Source organism: Corapipo altera, unplaced genomic scaffold (assembly GCF_003945725.1).
Source record: "Corapipo altera isolate COAL_440 unplaced genomic scaffold, ASM394572v1 24b, whole genome shotgun sequence".
NCBI classification, from domain to species: domain Eukaryota; kingdom Metazoa; phylum Chordata; class Aves; order Passeriformes; family Pipridae; genus Corapipo; species Corapipo altera.
Genome location: NW_020884888.1, coordinates 12,023,411 through 12,041,175, shown reverse-complemented (window position 1 = coordinate 12,041,175; position 17,765 = coordinate 12,023,411). Strand labels below are relative to the sequence as shown.

The window sequence follows — 17,765 nt, the reverse complement described above, 5'->3', positions numbered from 1 at the left end:
TTCACTTGTGTTTGAACTCCATTGTCCTTTGTGACTCTTTTTTTCTTCTATGCTGTGTGTAGTTTTAAATCGAACTCCCGACCCCCAAACTCCCTACAGTCCCCACTGTTGCTGTAATACAAACAGAAACTGGTAAACCATTTTGATTTGTTCTCGTGTTAGCTATACAATGGTGTTTCCAAACACACACTGCTCTTCTCCTCCAAATCAGTCTTACAATCGATACTGTCCTACTTTCAATTAAAGTATCACAACAGATATATCTATATGGTGCTTAGAATCTCACAAAAGAAAACCTGTAACTTTAAATACAAGAGCTGACCAAAATGATTGAATTCCTGAGGCAACAGAAACGATACTGGTGATTTTATTCAGCACGTGTCCAATACGATTTTCCATTCGGAATCCACATTTTTTAATACTTTTCTATACCATTCTTAACATTACCTTCAGCTTTTATGGAGTCCCTTAGAAAGTTTTTTTTTTTTCAATTTGTTTACCAGAAAACTTAAATTTTAATGATTAAATAATAGGACATTTATATACATCAATGGGTTTTCTCAGATACTGGGCTCTAAGTACATACAATGTCTATTGAGTGAAAATAAAAAAGAAAAATTCCAGTCATGCAAATCATCTTACAAACCATGTTCCATTTGACTTGAAAATTTTTACTGTTACTGGCATATCATTTCAAAATTAAACAGATAAAATTTTAAGGTTGCTTTGTCCATTTCCATTTGTTTGTTTTGCTGTTTTGAAGAACTGACAGGCCACATGCTACTGCAGAAGGTACTGGCAGGGTAATAATTGTTCTGCTACCACCAACCAACCCCTTCGAGCCCTGGTGTGTATGTGTTTTAAAAAACCACCTAACCTTCAGCTAACTGCACTGGTTTATTTCTGAACAGCACATCACAATATCAGCACAGAGAGCACATTGTAACCGGTTGGGTGATTCCACTTAATAATTTTTCAACACTAGGACCTTTCAGCATTTTAATTCTGGTTTCATTTATGAATTAAAGGTCATATATAGAGCACAAATGAGGTCTAAATTTAGTCACAGCAGACCACAGTTCCACATAAAGACAAATCTTCAAGTTATGTTGACCTGCTAGGAGACAAAGATAAACAGCACAGCAAACATGTACCTGCAATGCACTGCTTCCCTATTAAATATTAACTGTTTCATTTACATTTAAATGAACTGAGCAGTAATGGATAGACTTTCCAGTACTGCTGTTTGGTGCTGCTGTCATGGAAAGAAGCTGAAGACAATGTGGGCTGTATGGGGGCAAATGACGCAATTTCAGCATCCGCTCAAGTGACTTCAATGATGACCATTCTCCAGTCTTGAAACATAATCCTACACAGCAATTTTTTTTTCTCTCTCTCTGTAAACACATCTGTTCATAAATAACTTAGATGTCTCCTTGACATTCATGGTATGTAACTGAAGCTGAAGTAGAAAAGGATGGGCGGTGTACAGCACTGAGGAGATGTCACAGTACTTTTTTTCAGCATTTTTGTCAAGTGCAGGTTGCTAACATCAGCCATCAGAGACGGGCGGGGTGACCCACCCATATTTTTCATGGGTCTTCACCAAACTCTTAAATGTTGCTTCAGCTTCCTTTCGACTGAATGACTTTTTTGATTTGCCAGCTTTTCTGCAGATACGGCCCTGCGCCAAACAAAAAAGAAAACCTTCATTAAAGACGTGAACACGCATCTGGAAACCACAGCTCAACTTTTCAATGCATCAGGCCAAGAGGCATTCACTTACGGGTACCAGAAAGCAGAGTTCCCAAACGCGAGCAGACAAATGCATTATTAGAGATGATTAAAAATTATATTCAGTGAAGGGGAAAATTAAAAAAAAAAAGAAGAAAAAAAGACAGCTGCCGGACTACTTCTTCCCGGCGAGCCCCTGTGCTGGTGTGCTGCCCTGCATACAGCAACCGGCGGCGGCTGCTGTGGCCGTGCCACAGGGCTCACCTCTCTCTCTGCTGCGCTGGGACCTCTGCCATTAAGTATTTGGCATGAGGACCCCCATGCCCACCCTGCATGGCCAGTCCCTCATGCAGGCAGGGACTGCGAGGCACACACCGCTACTCCACAGAACTGGTGCCTTGGCACAGCTGCGTCTCAGGGCTGCCCGTATTCACCCCTCGCTGCCAACGCACAGTTGTCACTAAAAATTACATCCATCCTACGAAACACACTCCATTCTTCTTCCTCCAATCTGACCCGTGAGAAATGAACAGCAGAAGTGCCTTAAACCAACTGGCTTCCAACTTACATCAAAAATTCTGATTTGTTTATTACCCCTTCATGACAAGTTTGATAATCAATGAAAATATATCCATTTACATACACTGCATTTTTTATTACTCTGCAATTAGATATTACTTCTAAATGCACAGCAGTATAAAATTTCAAATCCTTGTTTGGCAACAGAGACTTTTACTGAGTTTTTAACAGCTTACCTTATTTTTCATATTGGTCTATGTCAATTACCAACTGAGATACAAGAAAGAATTATAGTTGCAGATTAATACCACTCTACAAAACTAAATATCTTAAAATAAATAAAATTAAATAAATACCTTTAAAGTATTTATGCCTATTGGATTTATCACAAAATAGAAGTTTATTAAACTCACTGGTCTAATAATTTTAGTAATTGTTTGACAGACTGCACCGAAAGCCTTTTTAATAATGAATGGTATTTGATGAGCAGATATCACATTGCAGTGTTATAATTATTAAGAACCAAGTTAGCATGTTCTCATTTTTTTTCATTTTATAGCTCAAAATGATGCATTAGAGGGGCATCTTTTGCCTCTCTGATTTTACTGTCAAATTGGAATTTAAACCAAAAATTCTTCATTTGCAATTGCATGCAACAAATACTGAGAAAATAATCAGGTATATGGAGGGAAAAAAAGGGGGAAAATGGGAAAAAAGAAAACAAAATCTGTCTTTGGAGCATCAAAGTTATTTTTACAGACTAAAATGAGTAAGATAAGTCTGCATTGTGGATAAACTCTTTCTTTCTAGAAAGCTGTCACAATATTACAGAGGCTCTTTTGTGTTCAGTGCCACTCCTATTATAACAAAACTATGGATACATGAGAGAAAAAAGGCTGTTTCCTGCTCCTGTTTTAACAAGTCATTTTTCAGTGCAGTTTGAGTTCTCCTTTAGAGCCTACCTTAACCAAAGATTAGGAACAGCCTCTAATTCCCACCTCAATTGATTCACAGTCAACTTATACCCACCCAGTTTTCACAAAAATAGCTATTTTACCTGTCGATGCTTTTTCTCACCTTTCTCTCTATTTCCCATTTACAGACTAGAAATGTATTTTCTCTTTGATAGACCAAACAGCAAGACACCTTCTCCATTCCATACTCATTTGGCAATTAATATGTCCCAAATAAGGATGATCTGAATGGCTCTCAATTTAACCCCAACCATAAATTTTCTTAGAAAATGCTCATTTTTAGTTGTGACAAATGGAATAATTAAATAAGACTGAGTATCGTATTTTTTAAATCTTACTGAATAATTATCATACATAATTATATAATGTATATTTATCAATCATAATTATCCTGCAGAAGTATTTTTGTTGTTACAAAACACATTTTGTATTTTCTTCCCAATCTGAGGTTTTGTTGGAAGCACACTGAGAGAAACATAGGAAAAGATAAAGTGCAACAGAACACTAAATCAGCACAGGAAATGCTGTCCTCAAAATCTCAACAAAGAAATACTTTTGAAAGTAAATATAAACTTACTCTACTAAATTTCTGGATCAGATCCATTTGCCATCTCCTGTGTTTTACACATTATTAATCATTTAAAGTTCTGATGCCTTTCTGAATTATGTGCATAGCACCTAGGACAGTATGATCTACATATTCCCCAGCTTTAACAAAGTATTAATATTAAGCTGTACCTAGAAAAGGGATCTTTGCATTGTGAACAGCTATTGTTCATGTTTGGTGTCAGCTACGTACAGCTTTCAAAGCAGGACAGTAAGAATTCTCTGGCGTTGCAATAATGTGAGGAATATCATCACATTGTCTAAAATGTCACTGGAGCCACGGCAGATGAAATGAGCATTGTTTCATGAGTTTATTCTGATACTTTTTTGTTGCTAATGTAACGGATCATTAAACCCACTTCCATTCTGGTACCATATGCAGGTTGTATGTAAACCGCACCATCAAAGACCAGCTAATTCTACCCTGCTGTAGTCCATGTATTTCTATGTTTATACAGAAACTATGGGTGGCATGGTCAGCACTGTCTCTTATTAACCAATATCCTACCAGCTGTTTATAATTTGGATAAAATTTAACCTCCTGGACTGAAAGTTTCTCTATTTGGTGCCTCAAGTAAACCTGGGGTAAAAAGAAAGAAGTGTGGAATTTCAGCTGACAGAATTCAGATGCTGTTGAGTCTATACTTGGGTGGCATCTACTCTCTTACTGAATTTTAGATTTTTGCCATTCCTACAAAACTCTTTAAGTAAAAACTGTCATTTTGGATGCAATTATAAAAGAAAGTGTCAAACCTTTTAACAGGCACCATTACCAGCTCTGACTACAGTTTATTTTCAGACTGCTACTTAAACATGCAGTCATTTTAACTCAGGTCAGGAGCCTGCGAGCTGCTGCACTCTGCAAACACAATAATGATGGTAAATAGAGTATGTAAATATAGTGATGGCCACAGCTCTGTTGCACACAACTGCATTTTGACCAATGCCCAAACCTCATGTGTCACTACCGTCGGGGTAAGGAATACAGATAATTTTCACAGCCAATGTTTTGATGTGTCCAGCACCATATCAAGGAAAGATAGCAAAATGATATCGGAACAAGATCAAAACATTCCACAAGAGATTAAAAACAATGGAGAAAACCTAAGAAAGCCTTTCATAAACATATCAATGTCGACTTCAGCTCTGAGAACTCGCACCAGGAGCTTATTTAAATACTTGCAATACTTCAGGCACTCACAGAGTGCCTTTCATAAAGGAATAACTGAAAACCTAATTAAAGAGTTGGAGAGAACATTTCAGATTTTGCCATCTGCTGTGACTTCGTGTACTTTTCAAGATATAATTTTAACAAGCTAGAAACATATGAAAGGTGAAAGCAATGCCACAGCATCCAACTGGTTTATGCAGCCGTGCTGAAATGCAGGGGGACGTGTGCTGCGCTCAGCCTCCTCCCTCGCTCATGCTCTTGCTGCGCCCAGTCTGTGTGGCACGGTGAGCAATCGCATGCCACTCATCCAGGCTTTGCCCAAACTAATGAGCTTGAACAAACAGCTGATAAGGATCTAGTCTATAACCCTGATAATAGTGGGCAGAAAGACCTCCTGGAACACAATCTGCTGTGGGCAGCCTTCTCAGGATCCTGATCATACCAAGAGACCAACCGCTCCCTCCTGCCATGTTCAGCAAAAGACCCAATGTCCCTCTGTCCTGGTTTCAGTTGCAATACAGTTCATCTTCTTTCTAGCAGAAGCAGTGGTTTAGATTTAGTATGAGAATAACGTTGATAACATACTGATGTTTAGTTGATGATTTAGTTGATGCTGAGTCAAGGGCTTTTCAGTGCCTTGTGCTCAACCAGTGAGCAGGTGCACAAGAAGCTGGAAGGGAGCATGGCCAAGTAGGGGATGGGCTAAGCAAGTGGCTGTGTGGCACTTGGTTGCCTGCTGTGGTTAAACCACAACACATCTACATATATGGACCACTGTGGGCAAATCTGGGAGCTTTTCTGCTTCTAAGTGATGCTGCAGTAGTCTACATTTTTGCACAATCATGAACACATCTCCCCTTCAGAACACTGTGTGGCACTGAAGCACATCCACAAAAATATTCAGCTCAACATCCACTAGCTTTTGAAGTCTGTCAGTACCATTATCAGCAACATGCCATGTTGATTCTTCCCCAACACCACCAGGTCACAAGGCAGTCCGAAGACAGAGTTAAGTCCCGTACAGAGATACCAAATACGAAACCTGAAACTCTCGAGCCCTGTAATCCCACTACGACCATGTATCTGCCCATGTCTGGCCTGTGTGTCATGAAAAACAGTCCTGACATTTCTACCGGTCTTTTCAGAGTATGGACGGCCTCAGGAGGATTTCTTTGGCAGTAACAAAGGGATTTTGATAGTAACAAAGGGATTTTGATAGTAGCTCCCAGACCAAAACCCAACAATTTTACCACAGCACACAGCACCAGGTGTGCTTCCATGCATGTCCTGTTGGCACTACCTGGAAGGACAGGACTATATAATGGAAGTCAGTCTTTCACAGGATAATACAATCACCAAAGTGCTGGCTGGAAGGAGCCTATGGTGGTCTCTAAGTCCACCTTAGACACTTGGAGCTGAACTGCCAACACAGGTCAGCTGTGGCAGTGCACAGTCAGGTCCTGAACCATTTCAGGTTGTGCTCAATCCTCTCCTGATGCTAGGTTATACGAGGTCCTGTTATACTAGGTCCCAAATTTTCAGAGATTTATTGTACACAGCTATCAGCCTTTACAGGACTGATGTTATCACAGAAACCACATAAGCCCCTGTGCTACATGTCTCTCAGATGTCACAGCAACCCTTTAGGCAGATCCAGACCTTTTTTCTTGGACCAGTTAATAAAAAGCTGCATACATTTCAAGCGCACAGCTAAGAGACTCAGAAGCAGGCAAGCCTTCATGTTACTTGCACAGCTCTTAACGCAAACTCCTCAGCCCTGTGTACCTTTCATTAATCCTGGCAATGCAAATAACCCAAGGGCAAATCATACCTGCCTTCTGAACACGGGGCTAAACTTGGCCCATCATGTAAGCCAGCTTAAGGATGCATGGATACAGTCTCCACTTTCTGCCTCCATCTCTTAGCAGATCTCTACAGTAGGTGCTACTGACCCACCTCTAGGTAGAAGTCAAGAGACAGAAAACAAGCAAAGGTTGAGAGAAGTACACAAAAGACTGTAGGAAGTCATTGTGCCACACACAGCATCTGTGGTGATCCCCCCAAGGACAGGAAAGAGATCCACAAGGACATGCCCATTTTCCAAGTCTGTTGTCCCAGGCTTCTTCATGGATGATGCAAAAACTGTGGATTTCCTATGTACTGAAGCATGCTATGAATTTTGGGTATGTAACATGTTCCGTAATGTGCCAGTGACTAATGACTTTGGGCCCCAACTGTTCAAAGCCACATACTATGCAAACATACTCAAATCTTTTCTGATAAGGAACAGAGGAACCCAGTGCTTAAGCAGTCTTATCCTAGAATATTTAAACAAGTTTACAGAGGAAAATATTTCCACTGGCTTGAGAGAAGCATTCAAAAGTAGAGCGATGCTAAAGTGAGCTACTGTCATGCTCTCAGTGCAATGATTGCAATGTGTCACAACATCACTGTTAGAGTGCAATATACACAGTCTCTCCCCCCAATTACATGGTTTATAATTTTTTTCCTTCACGTACTGATGTGGCACAGTTAATCATGTCTCAAAAACTGCACACAATTTATATTGCACTACATATAATTATTAGCTATAGCTAAAACAAAGCAGTATAGAAACTGATACAGACAAATACTGTTACTGTCACAGCATAAGCAAATTAAAAACGGGATGTTTTACTTCAAATGTGTAATTTCTGAAGCAGTATTTCCATGCCTTTTTTGTTCTCCTTTTTAAGAATAATCCATACAAAGAAGTGAAAACTTAGCGAGTTCCGGCTTTAAAGCATCCTATAAATTGCGCCTTCTGGGAGTATAACTGTTCTTTGTCCAGGAAAACGAAATCCAAGTTCCAGCTGAATAATCATTAATGCTCATTTGTCTGTGTGCAGCCTAGTGCCAACAGCTCTTAATCGATACAAATGCTTACAGCCCCAATCTCTGTTTGCCAGCTACAGAGCACTGCGCTGCTCTTCTTCACCTTTCCCTAAGTCTCAGCACTGAGCTGGCAGCACGACTTCAGCACAGATAAGGGTTAAGAAACTCCCTTCCGGCATTTTATGGGTGGAACAAACTCTGTGTTGGCAAAAGAACAAGAAAATATGGGTGGCTGGCTACATTCTTAGAAGGTGTCTCAAGCTGAAGGTGCCAGGGCTTACAACATGGTGGGCTTCTGTCAAAAGAGAGAGTCCCTGTCCCCTGCCACCAGATGGGCACCTGCTACTCTAGGTGACAGCAGGATGTTTTCTCTTTGAGTCTTTTGCTGACCTCCCTGGTCTACCTTTCTGTGGAATCATGTGCCAGCAGAGTTCCTGAGAGCCAGTCCAGGTGAGAAGTCTGGGAACATGACAGCAACTCTTTACATAAGTCCACAAATCCTCCATGTCACGAACCTGAAATTACCCAAGCCAAACACAGTCACGGTTATAAACCCAACCAAAGCAAAGCAAACCATCCTTTGTAACAAGCTGTAGAGGCAAAGGCATCACAGTCCAGACAACAATGTCTATCTCCACATTTCCCAAAGTTTTACAATGCTAAACCAAAAAAAGAACAAAACAGTAGTAAAAAGCAGGCTGCCTCTGGGAACATTTAATCAAGTTAAACTCAAATTTAGTAAGATCAGAGTCACAAGCTGACGTGCTTTTCCCTTGCTATTTATACAAATGTGTCAATCTCTTGACTGCGGTATGTTTCATACTGATGCACATGGACATCTACTCAAAGAGCCCTCACTTTTAAGTGCTTTAAGTACATATCCTCAAATGACCGTTGGGAAGAGGGTTATCCATATTTTACAGGTGGGAAAGAGGAATATAGTGACGTTATATGACTTGCCCATGGCTGCATCTGAAGTCAGTGGCAAAATCTGGAAGCTTAACTCAGATCACCTTTTCTTAGACCAAATGCTCTAACTGTGAAATAACCTCCTCCCCCCAATACTTTTAGAATCCTAGATATATTTTAATTGAAATAATCTTATCAAATTTATAGGAAATTTTATATTTATAGAAATTCATAGAAAATTTGTAAAACCAGTAACATCAATTTCCTCTGTTTTGCGATGCTTTAGGGTTTTTATATGGACACGTATTATAGAAACAAGTCCTACACTTCTTACTGCAGCTGAGGGTTTGTTACCATTTGTAACTCAAACCTAGAAACAGTAGAAATATGTAGTCATTCCACAGCTCATAAAGCCTGACTGTGACAAGTATCTGAGCTCCGAGCCATTTCATAGTGCAGGCTTACGTCTTCCTTCCTCGGGTTTATTTTCATTCATCTTTGAACACAGGTTTGGGGATGTAACTGAATTGTAAGTCTACCAAGGAGTCACTGCAGAAGTTCCAGGGGTTTTGGAGAGCCTGTGCAGAAGGGGATTAAATCACTGAGGATCAACGATTTTAACAACACACACAAAATTGTTAAGTACATAAAAAAAGACATATTCCAAGGACAGACTCCACAAATGCATGACGCAGGCACGTATCTGCCACACGAGGCTGAGGACAGGCATGCCTCATGTATCCTTCCCCAGTAAGACTTTTAACTGGAATGGGGCAAATAAGACTGGCGCCTTGATCTTGTTTCAGAAGAGGAATCACCTGAACATCTGAAGTGTGGTGCCCACTTACCTGTTCTGTGCAGACTGATAGGGACTGCAAATTAATTTTCATCAAAGCAAGCACACCCACACTTCTCCCTAGCTTAGGCTTTTTCAATTCCCAGTGCAGTGCTGGTTTCACCAGCCAGCCAGGTTAGGTAACAGTGCCACATCCTTCCTGTGTAGCTTGTCCTGTGACTTCCAGGATCTACTCAGTTACTGCTGTTTGCAGACTGAGTTAAAGACCAACACCATGGAGTGCTCAGCACCCTCCAGAAATGACCAATGGAATACAACTCAGACCAGCCCCCATGCTTTCAAAAAATACAATTAAACCTGCTATTCCATTTACAAGTGCGACAACTGGATCCTGTGTACCTTGAATTTAAGGCACATTTTAAGCCATTTAGTCAGCATAACTACTGCAGTCTCTGAGGTTTCCCCTGTTTAACCATGGAGGAATTGCACCCAGCAATCCTTCCACCTTCTATCTCCCTTTGCACTGAACATCAGTGCTACCTTTTTTGACATTTACAGGAGAAAACTAGAAACTGTATGTGAAGGACTGAATATGTCAAGGAAAAGAAGAGCTCTTCACTGACTCTCACCAGCCCAAAGGAGCTTAGATGGGAAAAAGAAACACAGCCAATATTGTGTTACTTAACCAACATCCCACTTTGTGAGAGCAGATGCCCACACAGGGACATGCCTCGGATCATGCCTAGCAATAAGACACTCCCGGGATATGAGAAGCTGAATTACTGTGGAGTTACAAATCTTCAATCTGGAAGTCTCCAGTCACGCATGGAAATCCCTGGGTATTGTGTAGATGCTAGGAAAGCTGCATATTTTCAAGGCTAGCCTGTATAGGGAAGAGTAAATCTTCCTCACAATAGAAAGTGGGTTACTTAGGTTACTCCTCCAGGATATCACCCTTCAGGTTCAATACAGTATCTGACAAAACATCCCAATGCTACATGGTTCTCTCTGCCTGAACACTTCCACTGAAGAAAATGAGCACTTCTTATATAACTCAGGGAAGAAGAACCTTGCTCTTTTGAGCAATTTTCTTACAATCCAAAGCTGCAATTCTTTCAAATTCTTATTTAGGAGATCAGCCAAGTATTGCCAGGAAGAAGTAGTTCTCCCTCCATAAAAGCATGTTTTAAAATAAGTAGGGGTTTTTTCAATTTAGGGATTTAATTTATTTGATGACTATTTTAACATTAAGGATGATAGTTGAAAGTATTTTAAAATTTTCATTTTTATGCTTCAAAGGAAGAAAATGGAGATTATGTCCCCCCTGCTTTTTAAAAGAATTAAAATAGCTTCTTATTTCAATGAGTTGGAATCTGTGTGTCTTCATTCCTCTCAGTAGAGTTTATTTGCATAATAATAGTGGATGGTCAGAACAGCAATATATCAGAGTACACATGAAGAATATTTTTTCCAGCCTGTTCATCAGGCCCAGCATTTAACATAGCAAATATATATGCTCCCACTTAAATTTCAGCTTGACAACCCTAGGTTTCTCAATTGAAATAAAAGAGACATCTAGAAGGCAAATAGATCTGTTTTTCCTCTGTAGCGAAGCAATACTCTGTTACCTCTCTGGCCCAGCATTTTTACCTTTTAATGGGGAACAAGCCCCTTAGCACAGTCTTTGTCTCCTCTGTCATCTTTGTATACTAGTCAATGTGTTTTTCACCTATGGACCTAAGGCAACATTTCTTCCCTTGATGATAACCGTCATCATTTGCTCAGGGAACTAATCGAAAGAAAAAACCAAACCAGTTTTATTTTTTAAGGCCCTAATAGGATACAATGGCTCCAAATAATTCAGAGGCCACTGTGTTCTCTGTACCTTTCTGCAGCTTTTGAGATTAGCTGATTTATTCATGGCTACAGTCCTCAGACCCAGCATCTGGAGTATGAAAACCCATGGATTTGCATTAATTTCTGCTATACATATTTGAAAGACCTAGAGTCTGCTGACCTCCTGGACACTGTGCAAGTCCCATCTGCTATCTGCTCGCTCACACTTTTGTCTGAAAAGGATGAAGAGGGAGTAATTTAGACTATGATTAACAGCTACCTTCTGTAGCTGTTTTTCATAAAATAAGCCCATTTCTCCTGTTTCAATCTTGTAGAAGTCAGCTGGGATATTCGTATCTTTAAAATGAAAAGATAAATCCATTCAATAGTAATAAAAGGTATATACCATTTGAGCCAAATGAACATGATTCCACTGCGGTAGTTCTAATGCTACAATGTGAGGGATCAAAGTACTCGATACCAGCAACTTTTATTTGAATTCAGGAACTTTTCCAATACAGAATTAAAGCTTAACTACAAACTATCTTTTGATTTTTATTTAAATCATTATACAGAAGCCCACAATAGCAAGAATACTCAGAACTAGGGGTTCCTTGTTCCTCTTTTAGTATGACCTAGCAAAATTTTTATGGTCCTTCTATCCCCTGGAAGAATCCTGGCAAAATTTTTATGCTCCTTCTATTCACTGGAAGAATAAGAGAGTACTTCCCTCAAAATGAAGACTTTTTTCCATGACATAATCTGCAGAGTCACCAGTTACCTGACAGCTACTTTTGGCTGGCAGTTCTGTCTCTAGCCTCCACAGAGAGAACAAGGGACTTGTAAAAAGAGGACAAGGCACTGGTCAGCACTACTGCAAGCTTAAGTCAAAAGTCCCCAAGGCATCAGGTGCAGCTCTGTTTGTTGCTCTCAGAAAAAGAAAAAAATTCCTGATGCATTATTTGGACACTGGCATACACAACTTTGTCCTCTTTTAAGCTTCCACCAAACCAGCATCAAATCGTTCTTCTCCAGTGAGAAACAATATGTCTACTAGAAGACACAAAATCTTCTCCCACTTTTGAACAGTCTGCTCTTTTTCCTTTGGGACCACATCATCCACCATGTTTTCAAAGGAGACAGACAGCTCCTCCCTGAAACATGGGCACTGGTCTCAGTCATGTGTGTTGTCACTCAAGGAGAGCCTTGATGAACTTCCTGCTGTTCCAACCCTCTCCCGTGACCCACACTGTTCCCCCTTCCTTCCTTCAATTATCGATATTGTTGTAACAATTACACCATTATGAGGAAGTGGAGACCAATGGGCTAATTTTTAAACCTCTCTCTTAAATTATCAATAAACCATTTTAAAGGGCTAAAAGAGGAATAACACTCAATGGGCCACTTCCACGGCCCGGATGACAGTCAGACAAGATATGGAAAGCTCTGCCTAGACAGGCATGTTGAACAGTTGCCCTCAGGACAACAAACAACTGGTATTTAAATTACTTCATTAGCATCACCCCACCTCCTTGGCTGGCACCCTGGCTCCAAAGCATCACTGGTTCAGCAGGGCCAAGCTTTTGCCTGTGATGACAGGAGCCAGCGAGCAGCTGACTGTTCAGGAAGCAAGTACAAAGTCACCCCTTTAAAAGCAAGGCTACAGTTGAGTTAAGGACAACACCAAGTTTTTTAAAATAAGATTCTGGATCCCAGACAGATAAACAGTCTTCGGCCTTTGATGTACTGAGAATTCCCCTCAAGATACTGACTAGAGCTGTGTGAATAATTGATTTTCTCAGCTGAATAGCTGAAGCAACCAACCAAACAAACCCCAACTTGTTTGTTAATTAACATTTTTTTCCTTGAAAACTGGGAAAAAGAAAAGTTAAGTTTCGGATGGTTTAATTGTTATATTGAAAGAAAAATAATCTCTCATTTTAAACATTTCTCTTTACGGACAAAAAAATCTAAAAATGCAATACTAGATTCATGATAGAAAGCAAGGGTGTGCATCCCATAAGGTAGGACATCTCTTAAGCAAGGTCACCTGAGGCATATGGTTCCTTCTTGGTTAAATCTAGAGAAAGAGATGCTCTGCTTCAAATCCAGTCCCTGGGAGACATGCTCAGGTTTGGGAACCTGGACTCATGTTTCCCCACATATGAGGGCAATGCTGAAAAGTACTGAAAAAGTGCTAACTTAATTTGTCTATTGCATGCTTATGTCTCCTTACAGATACAACTTCTGAGTGACATCCCATGAGATGTCAAAACAACTTATCTCAATTTCTCTTTTACTCTGCTCGAAGTTCTGTGAAATCCATCAAAAACATCTGCATTTGTCAAGAATCTTGACTGTCTGAAAATGTATTTTCAATGCTAGTTTTATCTGCTTTTTGATCATTTTGTCAAGAAGGTCATACATGTTCATAGTTACTATTAGCTCTAATAACAGACCAAGAAGTGTTGTGTTTCTCTCTGAAGAACCAGCAGAGAACTGCAGTGTTGCAGTTAGTTCAGCAAAATGGGACTGATGAGAAACATTGCATGAAATCAATCACCTTAGTTTTATCACTTGAATCACCAGAAGGAGGAAGGTGTGCTGGTGAGACATTCAGCCCTGCTCACTCACACTGGCGCCTATGCCAGTGAGGCGCACTTTTGGATGCGTCACAGGCTGGAGCATTCACAGTGATTTCATGCTAAATCATGGTGCTGCGAACCGGTGACATTTCTCTGGAAGGTCCCATTGACCCACCAGCGGTGGCAGTGCCCCATCTCCCACTCAGCCTCATGGCCGCTGCCATTTGCTCAGGCAGGGTCGTTCTGAGATGGTGGAGAGTGGACCTCACCCTTCCAGCCTTGCTGATTAACAGCAAGCATCTTGAATATTTTATGCTATTGCAGGGTGCAGGCTGCTTACAAAAATTACAGGATTTGGCTGGTGACAGCCATCGCTATTTGTTCAGGACAGCTCCTTGCAGGCACCAGGACTGCCCACGGCATGGCAGGAGTCACCCAAACCCGGCCCTGCAGTGCTGGGGAATGCACACCTTGGCCCCCGACGCTCCATCAGCTCCATCCTCATTTTCAAAAACTAAATGGTCAAAAGTAGATCACCTGTAAAATGAAACGAGGATAGGGGAGCGCCAGTCGTATTTTGAGCCCTATTATGCAATGGAGTGGGGATTACATAACGAGGGGAGTGCAATTACAGAAACGTGGCTCCCATGACACAGAGCCCGGCTACGGTGACAGGCCAGCAACCCATCACAAGCGACACCTCTCTAACCCAGAAAATAAATTTATGGACAGTATTGCCTAATAACCTTTGCAATTGGAATGCAACAATCTGAAAGGTTGAAACACGCATGTTATATCTATTTAACTACTAATTTACTTTGAGCAATTTATTTCTGACTTTTTTTTATCCCACACACATTTTCTTTTCATTATAATTGACTTTGCAAACTTCTGGTAGAATGTTATTGGAACCCTTGCTTTTTAAATGTCTTCATTAATGATGCACACATAAACATCTTCTGTTATCAAAAACTGCTACTACTTTCTGAAAATCTCTTAAGTGGTTTTAGGGAAGAAAACTGTCAGATTATATAGCTGAGAATTTATTACTAACAAAACAATTCAGTGCTTATCTTCACTGAGCCATTTTATGATCCCAGTGAATCTTAATTTAACCCCTTTAGCATTCAACACTGCAGAAAGAGGGTGAATTGTTCAAAAAACTGAGAGAATTTAGCACTGTCCTTCTAAATTAGTGTTAAAAATAGCAAGAACTATGGCCTCTCTAAAAAGAGATGGGTTTACAGTAAGATGCAGTAAGAGTAGCTACAGAACTTCAACATACACCAAGCTCAGTGTTAATTAAAATTCTTTTTTTTTTTTCTGGTAGATGTTTTTATATCCCAAGGTGACCTAGGAAACTTGACCTCTTCAAATGAAGCGCAGAGAAAAATACTATCTGATTAAAAAAAGGAGCAGTAGGCCCAAATCAAATAGGAAAAAAGGAGGAAAAGCCACTTACAAAAGAGCCTGTTGAAAAATCAAAATTAATTTTCAGTCTTAAGAAAAACCAAGCCTTTAATTCTGCTCATGCAAACAGTTCCATAGAAGGAAACAGTAGCAATCTTACTTTTAAGCAAATGAAACATACGTTATTATTTACTTTTTCCACCTACTTACAAAGATACAAATTTAATAAGTTACTTAGTATCATTTACTGAGAGACAGGGAGCTGTGCATGTCCCCTGAATTCAAGGGCACTCACAAACAGGAAAACCACCCTGTCACAGATATGTGTACCTTGCCCAGTACAATAACCGTAAAGAAGGACTGCCTACGAGCTTCACCAGCAATGTTTACCCATTTATTAAAAACGGTTTATGGAATACTTCTCTTCTAAAGATATTCTGCAGGAGAGAAAGAAAAAAAAAAACACATAAAACGCATCGATTCAGCTCAGACGAGTTCCTCTGCCGGGGGGATCCGATCACCTCCTTCGAAGAGGAGAGATGGCAGGAATCGTCAAGCTGCTGCAGCTGTAGTACATACCCGAAATTACTTGTTCCTTTCAGGCCGGACGATTTGAAACCGGCACAACTTTTTCCAGCAGCTCAGGTAGAGATTCCTGGTGTGACCCCGAGACACAGCTCAGCCCGGTGTGCCAAGCCCCAAAGCCGGGTCGCCCTTTCTTTCTCTAGGGATGCTATGCGGGACAGCACAGACAAAGACCTGGGGGCAGCAGCTCCAGCTCCGCCAGCGGCAGCACTGCACGCAAGAGACCAGCGAGTATGGCCGACTAGTTAGTGAAGGGTAGGAGATGGGAAGCTCCAATCCCAAACCCCACTGGAGCCCGGAGAGTCCCTTTTGCTTTGGGGCGAAGGAGGTGCCCCCCCCCGAGGGCATGATATCTTGGTGTGCCACAGGCGGCAGAGCCAAGCAGAGGAACAAAAGCCGGGCGAGAGGACACGATGGATGCATGTGCTCCTCGCCTCTCCAAGCTGCCCCGCACCTCTGCTGCACCTGCCCGAGAAGGGACCCCAGAGCCGAACACGTGTGTCCCTGCCTCACCGGTGACACCAGGTCCGCAGGGAGACCTGTCACCCGGGCCTGGCCAAGGTCAGCCGCGGGTTGGCCGCCTTTGGGGTTCCCACCCGAACACCCGCACGGACCCGCTTCCCGAGCGAGGGATGCATATGCTCCTCCCCGAGCAGGGAGCCCTACCTGCCCCTTGACCAGGCTGGCGGCGAACTGCCTCATGACGGCCTCCACGGTGTAGGCGCTGGACCAGCCGCGGGGGGTGAGCAGCTCCATGCAGATGGCCCCGCCGTCCAGGACGTAGCCGTTCTCTAAGCGGGGGCTGAGCACCCTCATGAAGGGCGGCGAGAAGGGGAAGTTGTCGGGGAAGGTGAGGTTGAGCAGGATGTACTCCGTGTTGGTCTCCTTCATGTCCTGCCACAGCACCGAGTCCTTGTCCACCTGGTGCAGCTTCACGTTCCAGTCGAAGAGGCTCTCGTCCACCAGCTCCACCGAGATGAAGCGGTCGCTGAGCCGCGCGATGTCCTGCAGCTCCTTCATCAGCCGCCGGGTCCGCACCTGCGTGCAGTGCTGCTGCCGGCCCGCGGGCACCAGCGCCGCCGGCCCCGACCCGCACCCGGGGCCGGAGCCGGGGCCGGGCCGCTGCGCCGCCTCCTTGCCGGCGCCGGGCTCCCTGCCCACCTCCCGCGCCTTCTCCCGGCCGACTCCCGAGCGCGCCGGCTGCGGGGGCTGCTTGGCCGGCTCCGGCGCCTTCTTGTTCTTGTGGCCCCCGGGGCTGCCCTCGCTGCTGCTGCTGCTGCAGCCGCCCCCGGGGGGGCCCTGCGGCTGCGGCTTGTTGCTGCTGTTTTTCTGGTTGCCCCTGCCGCGGAGCGAGGAGCCCTGCTGGCTGCTGCTGCTGCGGTGGTGGTGGTGATGCTTGGGGTCCTCCGTGTCCCGGCTGTGCAGCCGGATCAGCCCGATTTTCCGCAGCAGAGTGGCCATGTTGTGCGCGGCTCTGCGCTCCCTCCCGCCTCTGTGCACCGGTGGGGCTCTAGTGTGGTTATGATCAATTTAAAGCCCGGCTCGGCGGGTTTGCTGCTGGCGGGCGGCGAAACCCCTCTCCGCCGGTCCGGGTGGCGGAGAGGCGGCGGTGCCGCCGCGGTGCCGGAGGATGTGCGGCCGCCCCTCAAACGCCTCCCCTGGCTAGAGCTGCGGCGGGCAGCATTGCCGCAGCGGGGCTGCTCCCGCGGACATCACGGCCGCGCCGCCGTGGCCATGATCTCGTGAAAAGGAAGGAGGATCGGGGG

At 43.0% G+C, this 17,765-nt stretch overlaps 1 protein-coding gene across 1 annotated transcript; it reads right to left on the bottom strand.

Annotated features, from left to right (window-relative positions):
* Positions 1-350: 350 nt before the first annotated feature.
* Positions 351-17,759, bottom strand: UBE2QL1 (ubiquitin conjugating enzyme E2 Q family like 1). The gene is made up of 2 exons (XM_027643884.1): positions 16,666-17,759; positions 351-1,684 (listed from the first exon to the last, which is right to left on the bottom strand). Exons 1-2 carry the CDS (start codon positions 17,458-17,460, stop codon positions 1,553-1,555), a joined length of 927 nt encoding a protein of 308 aa, XP_027499685.1. The 5' UTR covers positions 17,461-17,759; the 3' UTR covers positions 351-1,552.
* Positions 17,760-17,765: the final 6 nt, after the last annotated feature.

What these genes read in the sequence shown, in the direction of transcription:
- UBE2QL1 (XM_027643884.1), bottom strand. Translation starts at nt 17,460, where the DNA reads ATGGCCACTCTGCTGCGGAAAATCGGGCTGATCCGGCTGCACAGCCGG. An exon ending in CCAGCCTGGTCAAGGGGCAG is followed by an intron (nt 1,685 to 16,665) that starts GTAGGGCTCCCT and finishes TGTTTGGCGCAG; the next exon opens with GGCCGTATCTGCAGAAAAGC.